This window comes from Schistocerca americana, chromosome 4 (assembly GCF_021461395.2).
Source record: "Schistocerca americana isolate TAMUIC-IGC-003095 chromosome 4, iqSchAmer2.1, whole genome shotgun sequence".
NCBI lineage: Eukaryota > Metazoa > Arthropoda > Insecta > Orthoptera > Acrididae > Schistocerca > Schistocerca americana.
Window position 1 is genome coordinate 357,879,685 of NC_060122.1, and position 13,524 is coordinate 357,893,208.

At 34.6% G+C, this 13,524-nt stretch overlaps 1 protein-coding gene across 3 annotated transcripts in view; it reads right to left on the minus strand.

The window, feature by feature from the left end:
* Positions 1–9,072: 9,072 nt before the first annotated feature.
* LOC124613182 (patj homolog) overlaps positions 9,073–13,524 on the minus strand; it is a 475,849-nt gene continuing 471,397 nt past the window's right edge. For all 3 annotated transcript variants that reach the window (XM_047141824.1, XM_047141825.1, XM_047141823.1), the window contains one exon: positions 9,073–12,022. In XM_047141824.1, coding sequence (XP_046997780.1) covers positions 11,591–12,022 — 432 coding nt within the window. In that variant the 3' untranslated portion in view covers positions 9,073–11,590. The remainder of the gene's footprint in view (positions 12,023–13,524) is intronic.

The following is a 13,524-nucleotide window of genomic DNA, read 5'->3' on the forward strand; positions in this document are numbered from 1 at the left end:
ACAGTCCTCACAGCGTTACAGGAGTTTTAGTCGTGCGGGTTTTGGGGAAGCGTTTCTGTGAAGTTTGAAAAGTAGGAGGTGAGGTAAAGTGGTGAGAACAGGTCGTGAGTCATGCTTCAGTAGGTCAGTCAGTACGGCATTGCCCAAATAAGGCAAAGGTCCCAAATTTGAGTCTTGGGTCTAGTGTACAGTTTTATACCATACGGAAGTTGCAGACAAATAGAAAACTAAAAGTTAATTTGGAGGTTGCCAGGTTGGAACACTGCTTTATGCCTGACTACCTTGGCATCACCTTAGATAGGCCTTTACATTATCGCAAATACTGTCTCAACACCAAGCTAAAAGTGTCAGCCCAAAAGAACATCATTTGGAAACTCACTGGCAGTAACTGAGGACCCAACTCAAGTCACCAGAACCTGTGTCATAGCACATTATTTCTCTGCAAGGGAGTATGTGTACCCAGTATGGTACAGCAAGTGTATGTCACACTGAATGAAACTGCATGGCTGACTACTGTATGTTTGAAACAGACACCTACAGACAAGGTTTATTGCTTGGTAGGTATTGCACCATCTGATATATGTCATAAAAGTAGTTAGAGATATTAAAAGGAAAAAGGTTGAACTAAATCATTTACATGCTCTCCATAGCCAACTACAACTGAGATCTAAGTTGAAATCCAGAAGTAGTAGTCACCCTGACTTCAATATCAGCATTGACTATGTCTCCATATGCTCTCAGAGAATGACTGTGGGCAGCTGTGTGTGACCAACCTCAAATGTGGATGAAACCTGTTTGAGTGCCTACTCCCTGGAGGTACTAAAGAATGGTCCACCTGGAGATCATTGAGCAGATTATAACAGGTTTCGCAAATCAAGGGACAACCGGGTCAAATGAGGAGACCCCAAAGTACTGGGACAATGTGACTGTTGGGAAGAACAGACAATGGATCACCTGTGCCACTGTAGATACTACCCAATGGTGAAGACCTGATGAGGCCTGAAAGCAGTGAAGCTGCTGTTGCCCAATTTTGCGCAAAAATAACTTAGTTTCCTCCTCTTTTTTTCAGTTATATGAGCTATGTAATTGTAAATTATGTAAATTGTCTTAGCAGTAGCCCATAATATTGCACACTTATGTTATGTAGAGTTTCATATGGTTTCTGACTTAAGTAAAAAAAAATTGGAACATAAATTTCATTGTGGCTGCAAACGTAAGACGTCAAACAGAAGATAAACATCATCTCAACTGAAGTTAAACTAAGAATTATGTTGCTTGGTTGTGTGTGTCTGAAACTGGTAATTCAGAGTTAATATTAACAAATAAAGTATTGTTGCATTATGACTGCAGTACGTTCCTCACTTGACCAGTGTTAACCTTTGTGAAAGAAGCTAATCCTGATTGTTTAAAGTATACACAAAACATTTAAAAATCATTAACTATTTTTAAAAGACAGTTGAAGCATATTAGTAGCATAATCATATAATATACTACATATAGGTATTATTTCTTTTACACTCAGAGTCTCCAAAGATTCAGCAGATGGCCACTGTGGAATCTATATTACTAAGCGACTATCCCAGAACACAGTACAAGTTGCAGGTTGTCTATCCAACAGCTTCCAGGAGCAAAAAATTTCATTTTCAATATTTCACGTAGTTACTGACAGAATTGAAACACTTAAAAAACTGTCATAATCTGCTCGTGAAGAGGTATAATCTTATGTTGAAAGTTTAACACAATAAGACAAGTATTATTGTTAGTGTGTGTCTTCAGGCAGCATAACGAAAGGCACACAAATATCCGGACTTTGTTCATCAATTATTTGAGAATGAGAACACTTAGTGATTTCCAACAAACTTTACATGTTATTTCAAATGTTTACGGAACTTTTTCTCACTAACCCCTCCCCTCTCCCATTTAACACACAAAATGAGGAAGGGAAAAATGTGAATCAGTTACTTCATTTTCACTGTTCATGTAGTAAAAGTGCAGACATTATGTTTTAATTTATTACTTTTTTACTACCAAGTCTATTCGCAACACAGGTTGCAGACTGTATCCACATATGCAATTGAATGTACCAGCAAAATTAAGTCACTATATGGCACACAGTTCAGAAATGTGATGTCACAAACATTGAGATGTGCAAAAATTTTGCTTTTCCTTAGAATGGAACACATTGTACCCAGCTTATGTTCATCCAGTGTTTCATAATGAGCTTATTGACTTCTCAAAAACTTAAACATAATTTGAAACCTTTTTGAAACTTTTTTCTCATTTAGATGCTTAGTGTCAAATATTTAAAACACTAGCTCAGCTGTATAGTAATCATATGTCTGAAGCTGTTTTATACATGAGAGCCCAGTTTTTTAAATAATCAGGGGTTTATTGAGAGAAAATCAATTTGAGAAACTATTTAATTTCCAAAATATGTTTGTTGAATGTTAATCACTATTATATAAATAGAAACACTTCAAATTTTGCTGCAAATTAAAGTACTAGGGTATGATTTGATCAATATCTTCCAAAAACGTTAAGCAAAATGTAATAAATCGCAATGATAATCAATGCTTAATTTCTCTTACTGTTGTATGAAATGGAGAGACTGTAAAGTAGAAATCAATAACGTTATTTTAGAAAATATGAGAGTGCAACAGACAACATATGTATACTAACACTTTTATCTGTCACAAAAGTAAGGCATAATTTGCAATGGAAATTTTAACCAATCTAATAACAAACAAATTTTTCAACATTTGCTCCTTGCATTTTATTGAGATACACAGAGTTTGTGCACAGAAAACAAGTAAACTGTGAATGTTTTAAGTGTTCTAATATGTAAAGTAGCTATACAATGAAGTTATTCATGTGTCGGACACTTTCAGAGACAATAGTTTTTGCACAATAGTTAACATGAAGACTGAAATGTAGAAAAGTGCACAATGGTGGTAAAGTAGAGGAAAAAAATTGAACTGTGTTGGAAGAGATGCACAAGAGCTAAAGATTCCGGATGAAGAAACTATATGAAGTTTTTTCGTTGCAGATCATTGTTTTCATTCTGTTCACTGCACATATCTCTTGCTTTTACTCACTGTCCAAAATTAAAGAGCGAAAAATTCAAACGGCCAATGTTTTTTTCATATAACACTTATGCACTCAATAAATAAGCACCATTTTGTGTGTTTCAAGTAATGTATAACGATACTACGGAAAGTAATCAATTTTTGAAAATATAATGTAACTGGATAGATAAAAAATCTACTCACCAAGCAACTTTTGTATGTTTTCTCCTGTCGTCACTTGGTGAGAAGATTTGTTCTCTCTCCAATACTATGGAAAGGATAGACAGCTACTCACCCTGGGGGGCACAGCACCCAGAGACAGCTACCATGTTTCTATGAGTTGCACTTGTGTGAATATGTGTACATTCTACTACAGAAGAACAACTTTGTCTGAAAGCTTATGAGTATATATTTTTGCAGCCTTTTTCATTGTGGCTGTCTGTGACTCAATGCCTCCACTACTTGGTAATTAGCAACCTATCCTTTCTACAATTTTGTTGTTATTTCATCCTGGACTTTCCATTGTTTAAAATAATGTATAGTTTCTTTCTGCAACAGAGAACTGACTGTCACTGACATCAAAATGAGGTAATGAAAAATGAAGAAAGGAAACTATTTTATAACTATCCAAATTTTCATTGATTTTTTTTGGTAAACATATACTTATTTTGTGTTCTGCAGTTCAATACTTCATATGCTTTGTCATCTTTGCATAATCAGGAATAAGCAGTTCTTAGTATATGAAGTTTTAATATAAACTGCGTTAATTATTATTTACTGCTGTTATGAATTTTGTTTGCCACTAGTAAAAAATGTCCTATCTAAGTTGAACTTTACTTCAGTTGCTAAAATATTCTCAATTAGGATTACAGTTTTGAAAATACATACCTTTTCCTTTATATTTTGATGAAGTGTGGTCTGGTATAGAGATGGTGCATTGTCTTCTTTTGCTCCAGTACACAACAAATTTGTAATGAGGAATTTTTTTCTTTTAAAAACCAATTTTTAGAACAATGATTATGTTGGAACATGTACAATATCAACCCATACTTCTTGTGCTGTTTTGTTGTTTTGTGTGTGCCCTTTTTTTCTATATGCATTATCTGAGACATAAATGAAATCACCCATATTTGCAACGGTCTTAAAATTGGTGAGACATGGAATGTGGGCTGTCCATTGTAAGAAACTGCATGAGTATTATGCTATCAGTAGCTTCTTGTTTATCATGTTTTATTTTAGGCTATCATTATTTTTAAATCAGATTGCAGGACTGAGTGCAACAGGAGTCCACTTTTAATAAGGCAGTGGCAAACAAACACTAAATTTCCTAATAATGTCAAAAGTTTGCTGCTCTTACATACTTTCTTGTGTCATTTCTCAAATAGTCGTAAGCTCACACAACTGTAAAAGTATTTCAGCTGTGCATGTGGGCAAAACTGGAAATCTAAGCTTCAGCAAAATGAAATAATTTGCTGACTGGATATACTGTTGTACAAGAAAAAGTAACAGTGTTTATTAGGTGGGTGACTATCATGATGAAGTTAATTTAGAAAGTGCACTGATCAAGGCATTCTATTTAAAGAGTAGTTACTATTCATATGACCTCTATACACCTCTCTCTGTTTTACTTCTTGTCATTAGCTCTTAAAGAAACTACTAGTTTTAAATTCTAGAAACTGTGCCACATATTGTGAAATGTTGATTGCCTTACTCCAAACCACTGGTTCGCATAAAATATTCACCAGAAAGAATTAAAAAGAACAATTCTAATGAACTGTGAATGGAAAAAATTATCGAGAAATGAGTATGTAAAGAATTTCCCCATTTGAATAACCAAAATTTTTCTTTCTGTAAAGAGACTGATACTGTCTTGTTATACAGGTACAGTAACGTGAAAATTAAAAAAAGAAAATACAAATACCACCAGTACATCAAATTAACAAGGGTTTCTTAAACAAAAACATAAATTTGGCACTGTTCAAAGTATATCTAGATGGTGACAGTTTGTTCTAGATAGAAGCCCGAATAGATTAGTGTGGAACACAATGACAGCACAGGAATGGAGAGGTAGGGGGGGGGGGAGGGGGAGGGAGAGGGAGAAGAGAGGGGAGAGAGGGGAGGGAGAGAGAGAGAGAGAGAGAGAGAAATTACATGTGGAAATGGCCCACATTTAACTGAAAACACAGAAAGCAAAGCATTAACTTACCATTTAACATGACTATACAAACGATATGAAAGTATCAAGGACAGTGAACCTACAGACTTATAAATAAGATTATTTGAACCCAAGCCAGAGGCAAGGCTGGTAGAAAAGGAAGGTGTACCAAACTAGAATTTATGGCATATTGATAGAAGAGATGTTTCAAAGATTAGGGAGAAACTGAATGCACAATGCACATGAAGGACATGAAAGGACCTACCCAGATGTAAATTTCACAATTTTAGTAAAGAGCTGGAAAAAAATGGTCATAAATGTAACCAGTGCGACTTGAACTTGCATAAAGAAATGACCTAGATGCTGTTGGAAATGAATATTAATAATAAAATCAAGGCAACAAATTAATAAAAGGATGACACAAAGGGAAAGGAAAAACAGAAATAAAACACAAGAGAGGACACTGAAAGAGGAAAGGAATCACAGGAAATGTATGTGACAGGCTTCCCCTTTCCTTGTAATGTGGATCATTCTAGATGTGTACCAGTTTGAATGAGGTCTATTTTATGATCATATTCACTTTCCTTTTATGTAAGCTTTTTTAAGACAATTTTACATAGTTATCCAACACCAATGCTTCATTCAGATACCACTTCTCTTTCAGCACAACCACAGACTTGGAGAAGATAAAGTACCTAACATTTTGTATCATGGCTATGGTCCATTTTATGCCTTGTCCATCAAGAAGGTTTATGCTGCCCAAATGATCCCTCAAATTTCACAATGGGCTTTCACCATTCAGCCAACCTCAATGACACATTTGTCAAATGCATGAGTTTCCATATTCCCTCTATTCCTAACCAGTCATACTCTTGCAGACCCCCATAGCACATTATTCTGCTACTGATTCTTAAGCATGAGACACAATCCTGTGAACTTGCTCCATCATTCATGTCATTTGAGCTCCACTCCTCAACACCTTCGAAATTCCTTGATTTGTGTCTTTATTTTTCCGAACTTATCTTGATTACTGTTAAGATTAATTGTACATTTATGTGAACATAGGGTTACCTTCAGCCTTATTTTTTGTTTCTTGGCACTTTCTTAGTATTTATATGGCAACCATGCTTTTAAGTAGCATTACATGAACTCCTCTCTCTAACCAGACTAATGAATAATTTTGTCATTAACATTCAATTTATGAAAATTTTCTGCACCTCTTCCATGTTTCATGTTGCTGCTGTGTTTTGAAGACATAAGTTTCAGTTAGGGAATATCTATATTTTATGCTCCACACAAAGTAGTTAGGCTATAATAATTGACCTACACATGCATTAAAAACAACTCAAAAAAATTAAGAACGTTAAACAAGTTAATGAGCTTTGTGACGAGGATACAAAATCAGTGTGTGTTATGTGCATTTTTGCAGCTCTGTTGATCGTACAACATTTATAATCCCTACAGTAAGATTAAATTAGTCTTGCCTCAACGCTGTTCATAAGGGGAGGAATATTGACTATTCTGTTCCAAATTTGGGTTCTGTACGTCATCTTTGTTGAAAAGATGCTTCCTCCAGTTCTCAGCTTTCTTCATCAGCTATGAAACTATTTGGTTGATTTGGAAAAATGGGCAGAGACCCAAAGAAGCACTATAATTTTCTTTTCTTTTGTCCTTGGACTACCGCACATTTGAGGAAGTGAAACCAACTATCAAACAATGACACAAAAGCAGCTGTCAGAAGTGTGTACTGTAAGATGTTTCAATAACTGTTAATGATACTTTCACTGAAAAGTGGTACTAATGTGTAATAATGTTGCACACATCTAGGCACAAAGAAAATTCAGGTTTGCTTGCAACTTAATTTCCCCCAACGTGTGATAATGTGCATTTATAACAAGCGCAAAAATGAGAATAATGTTCACGATTTCAAACTGCTAGTCTAAGAACTGAGAATGAGTAGAGAAATATAAAAAAAGGTAACAATAGTGGTTAATGTAATGCAGGCTGAGATAGAGATAGCATTAAGCAAAGGCAAAGAACTGACTATAAGCATAAATAAGCATCACTGTCCAGTAGCAAGAAGTCTCATGCTTAATAAAATTATCAGCTTAAAACACACTTTTAACACAGATATTACACACTGGCATGCAGATTGTACATTGCAGAAACTGGTGCTTCCATTAAGCTTAATCTACAGCACAGTGCAAAAATTCAAGAACAGATTGTTTTAAAATACCACTTTTCACTGAAGTACCATAAACTAAAATTTCTGAACTGTTCTCTGGTTTGCGATCTTTAATACATTTCTGCTCAATGTTGTACACAAGCAGTAGTTAGTGAGTTTTGCAAAAAAGTCATATATTAATATCAGGTAATTTCTTACTGAACTATAAGAACTCTATTTGTGGTATTGTTTAAGTACCTGTCTGATGAATGAATTGCGTGTTACTGCAATAGTGTGTTAGTCAGTCTGTGGGCCATATTTTAATGCCAATGTCTGAACTCAAAAACTTTGGACTTTTTGGATATAATACCTGTCACATATTTAATGTATATTTTAGTTTACTGAGTGTGTAATAAGCCATATGTTTTCTATGGTAATATGTACTGAGTGATCATAATGACAAGTTTAAGGGATTATTCATCACCTTGTGGGACTGACATCAGAGCGCTATGAACAACACGACCTATATTTACTACAACAGTTTGCCCACTGTTTCTTGAACCACAATACAATCAGAATCTATGAACATTGTCTTTTCCTCCCTCATTGAAGTATGGTGTTTGTGTAACTATTATACAGAGTCTCCCACACGCTAAATACGAAAGTCACACAAAAAAGAATTAGTGTAAAAATGTCAGTGCAAGATTAATAGCCGAAACTTTGCTAAAACAAATTAATTCTGTGCATACCAATTAACTTCAAACTGTACTTATCAAGTATTATGACTGGAAGTATTCATACAACAATGTGGAACAACACTACACAGGAGAGCAGAAACAGAGCAGTTCAGATTCTATTGTGCATTGTTATACAAAAACATTTGAATATCTCAAACGGCTATGATACAAGTTTAATTCTTCCAATGCATAAGGAGCAAATGTTGAAAAACAACACATCACATCAAGGATAACACACGAAAATACTATACAATACATTTAACAAAAATAGTGCATTATTAACACCCACCATGTACAATACAACAGACCTGTCAAATTTTGAAATTAAAAAAATGTTTTAATAAGAAAAGAACACTTGAGTTCCAAAGAACTTATCATCACAAACAGATTTAAAACTACATTTCAAAAATCTGGCAGGTCTGTTTCACTGAATTTAAATCACTTTTGAAAGCTTACTTAAAATGTCAAGTTCAATTTATAAGGGAGTAAGTTTAAGATTGGCTTTATTTAAAAAAGGTATTAGATTGTGGCAGGAAAATTCAAGCAAAGAGAGGAGAATGCAAAGATAAACAGCAGGCAAACAACAGAAGTACGAAGAGTAAATAAGCAACACCAGAGTTAAACACAAAATGAGATAAAAAGCTGAACAGTTACAGCAATGCAGCAGTCAGTATCTAAGTTCTTGCATTACACTAAGTTGGGGACAATTAAGCAGCAAACAGATATGCAGTGAAGTAAATGCCTAGTGTATACAACCATTCTGTTTCCCTGTGTAAATGTGCCTGTGCATGTCTTCCGTGATCAAACCAGCTAGTTTGAAGTCAATGAAAACTTTAAGGAAGTGTAGGTTTTCCAGTTCAGTGTTTCACACGCAGGAAGTAATAAACATGGATTTATATTGTATTTACTGGATATTAAATGAAAGGAAATTCATTTCAAAAAACTTCAAACTATGGTAATGGAAATTTTTATTTAGCCTCATTTTTTACAAATTGTACTTACAAGTAAACAGAATCTTTCCCATCAAAATTTTTCTTATTTGATCATAAGCACACTGTCACAGAAAAATCAGCTGAGAGTATGCTTGTGTTACAAGTATTCTATGCCTGCTCAAAAACCAGCACTAAATGAATGATAATTATACCAAAATGATGACAATCCTTTGAGACCAAAGTATAAGAATTAAAAAACTCTATAAGTCAGAAAGATCTACAAATAATACAAAACATTAGTTTTTTTTAAGTTGCAGGAGTGAGCAATGCAAGCTTAACTTAATCTTTAATGCCTACATAAAATGTAACTACTGCTGCATGCTTCCATGTGTTTCACCTCAAATACAACTACCAAGAATAAAACAGTGCCAAAAAAGAGCCTGAGGGAAGTCTTGACTAGGGATGCCACTTCACAATAATATTCAGATTAACTTGAAAATATATAGAGATACTTCTTGTACAGTGATATTACTGTTGTCATGAAAACACTTGTTATTTCATGTGTAACTGTTCTAATGAAAGGAAGGTCTGATTTCCATTCTTCCCTCTTGAACAGTACACAGGTTGCCAGTATCAAAACTGTTTGTACATTCCATGCACAGCACACTAGGAAAAATTAAATAGCACGAACATGGCATGCACAAGTAGTTTTGGAGAATGAGACAATAAAGAGACTATTTAACACTGCAGAAGGAGTAAACAGAACATAGGTTTAATAGAAAACAAACATTAGTTCAGAGTTTTAGTTAAAAAGTTGATTAGTTAATAAACCTTACAACATTTTATTGTTAATAAATGCTGAATTTGATGTGTGATTGTTTTATATCATAGGATTTAATGAACACATAATTCAAAAATCCAAATAATAATTTTAGAGCCTAGATTGCTGTTATGTAAATCTTGTACTATAAATGTCACATGAGCATGACTGAAACATGAATTCAGTTTTTTTAATATCCATTTAAGCCATGAAGCTGATACCAAATTAGATAATAGTTTCATATATTTAAGATGCTATGAAGTATATGGCTGATCAGTCATGCCTCTGCATTTTCTTGTTTTGTAGATCTTGTTCCATAACCATAATCATTTACAATAAAAAATTATTATGCCATACAGAGATATATTCCAATTTAGTTTCAGAATGGGAACACATCAAAAGAACATTAATAATCAGTGTTAGCCACACTACTTTTAACAGAGATCCTGTAATTTTGGGTGACTAATGAGACCAAAACCAATACTGAAAATTCTGATCACAGACTTATTAAATGTTGTTCATCTTCCAGGCAGTTGCTACTGGTACAACAGTGCTTAATATAATATAATGCTTAAAACTTGTTTTATTTTCATTTTCTATTACTTTAAGAAATGGTAAAATTCACTTAAGTCTCTGTGTATTCAAAGGTAAGAAGACCATTCAAAAATTTAAGACACAATCTTTATAAATGACTTTATCAAATTAATTTATTTGGCATCCCTAATCTTTAATGATAACTGGAGGCTCACAACAATGACAGCACTGGCAGCAGAGCTGCTTCCTGCACCATGTCACATTATCCAGTGAAAAGAAAGCTTACAGAATAGTTTTACAACATACAGACATTATATTGGTCCATTCTTAATAAATATTGATAAGACATAAAATTAAATTAATTTTTTTTACACACAACACTGTGAGTGAAAAACTGAGTCAATAAAATAACATTTGCTCCATGTAATAAATAAAATATTTCTCATATTAACTAGTTTATTATTATTTCCAATACAGGAAAGGGAGAAAACATGATCATTTGAGATCCCTTTGATTGCCTCGAGCATAAAAAGTGCACCCAAGAGTGAAGATACCAGGAGTAGCATTGTGAAGTGAGTTAATTAGCCAGAAATGTCTTGTTTCTGGTTTTCCTGACAGCAAGATAATCAGTGCCACAATTCATGCAGTTAAAATCTTTGAATAAACATTTCACTATGATTTCAGAAGCTATCAATCAAGTTTTACTGTAAGCAAAAGCCAGAATCAGCTGAATGAAGCTTAACAGTAGCATGTGGATGTGCAGTTTCGTATTAAAATTTTGAATTTCACTGGTACACATTGAAACTGGTTTTATATAATAAGTTTTCAGATCCACTATTTCACCATCCACCATTCACACAGCTGTAGCTGGTTTTTGCTAACTACAGCATTATGCACATAAATAACTTTGAAACAAATTCATGCAGTTACAAATTATTGAGAAATTGTCATCCAAAATTCATATCTACAGAAGCAAGCGAAGTTATGTTTTTCCAACTAAAATTTGCTTTGCCAGTATTAATAAATCTTTACTACAGCACCAACAGCTCACAATGTATAGTGAAATAAACAGAAGCAAAGAAAAAAAGTGTAAAGACTGTTCAAATTTTAAAATGGCAAGAAAAGACAGCTTACGAAGCAAATTGGAACAATTATATTAAACTGAAGCAGAAGCTCACAGCTGTCAGAAGCTCTCAGATTTGACAAGGGCCCCCGTCCCTCCTTCTGGTGACACATCCCCTCCCACAGGAGCAAGAAAATCGCGCTTTCTATATCTGTCAGAATAATATTCCACATGGTGGGTGGTGGTGCTGGTGGTGGCAGCAGCAGCCGATGCTGCATTAGCCCCACTTCTGCTCCGATCACGGTCCTCGCTTACCTGGCTGTGCGAAGCACTGTCAGGGATCGGCAGCGGTTTTGCAACACCGATGCGCACCACGCCTTTTGGTGCTCCCTTCAGTGCCTGCACTGCACGATCCAACGATGCGTTCTCCAGACCAGTATCATTCACAAAAAGCAGACGGTCACCTGGGATCAGCCTCCCATCCAGTTGTGCAACGCCACCAGGCACCAGGCTCCGAATCACAATCACTGTCTCGTTGGGGTTCATTGGATCCTGCAACCATGCCAGACTAGTCAACGCCGTCGTGCTTTGCATGTCTGGGAACTCTACTAGCTCCCAATAGCAATGTAATGACTTATATGCAAACAGTAACTGTCAAAGTGAAAGGGGAGCACACTTACCAAGGGCATCCATATTTCTCTCAATTACTGAAATAGGGAAAACTATTCATCTTTTTTTAAACTTTTTTCCTAAATTCTGGATCCAATTATAAATGCTCCCTTAAACCTCCCAAGACATTATAAAACTACTGTATAGGCTAGTGCCTAATACAAGACTATACAGTCACAATGCCAGTCTGTTAGAAGATGTAATGTACAAGAATCAATTCAGTGAAACATAGTGTTAATGTAGTGCATGATACTTAAGACAATACTGATGGAATAGGAAACATGTAACATAATAAAGAACACCACTTGCATCAACATTTGAACAGGGATGCAATTAGGCCACAAGCTCAATACACGATAGTTACATTGATAACAGGAAAGCATGTCCAAAACACAAGAATTCAGAAGGATCAGTTTTCTCTGTAAAAACTGGTAAATGTGGCTAGAGAAAGGAGGTGTGCAGAAGGAAGGAAAACTCTTCAGTGTAAAGACAAAAGATAGAGTGTAGAAATCTATAAAGTATCGGCTAAGTAACAGGGTAAGGTAAAATAATGCTTTTTGCATATAATTATTTGAGTGTCCTGGTGCGTCTTTCAGTAAATAATAAGGACTTTGAATCCATTTATTTAAGTCATGCATCCCTGAAAGATTACACTAGCTTAATTTACTCTATAATTTTCTACACTCTGAGTATACAAGAGAAATATTGCTTTGTGCTTTATTTTGAAAGCTCTGTATATTCTTCCAAGAGTATGCTATACAAATTTCATAGCAGGAATGAGACAGAACATGCAAAATGGTAAATTAATACTGGACAGTCAGTAATGAGTACATTAATTAAAGCTTTCCATAGTGCAAAAACATGAGTGACAAGTATTTGTTTGTAAATCAGGAATGATAGTTTACTGAAAATGAAATTTCAATGATGAAAATGCACATTTTCAATAAATGAATGTGATTAATGTTTATGTAACAAAGTCACTGTCTCTCTTGCACAAATTTCACAAAAAAACAAGAGTATTGATAATATTCACACAAATACATAAAACATTGATTATAACTGATATTTATACACCTTTATTGGAAAAGGCAGCAAGAGGATTGTTTTACTTTCAGTCCAAAAATTAGTTTCAATTTCAAACTCATTACATCTACTAAAGAAACTTGTATTACAGTACCTGTGCAAATAGTATCTACTTGAAAATAGGATAACAAGTAAAACTGAAAATAAGGGCTGTGCATGGTCTGGTCTTCACTAAACAGTACCTCAGTTTTCTACAGTGTTGTTATACACACAATTCATACAAAATGGGTCACATTTTGTGGCAGACCACTTATTCTGGTGTCTTGTGATTAGGAAGGTTCACATATTTTGATTCAACTATC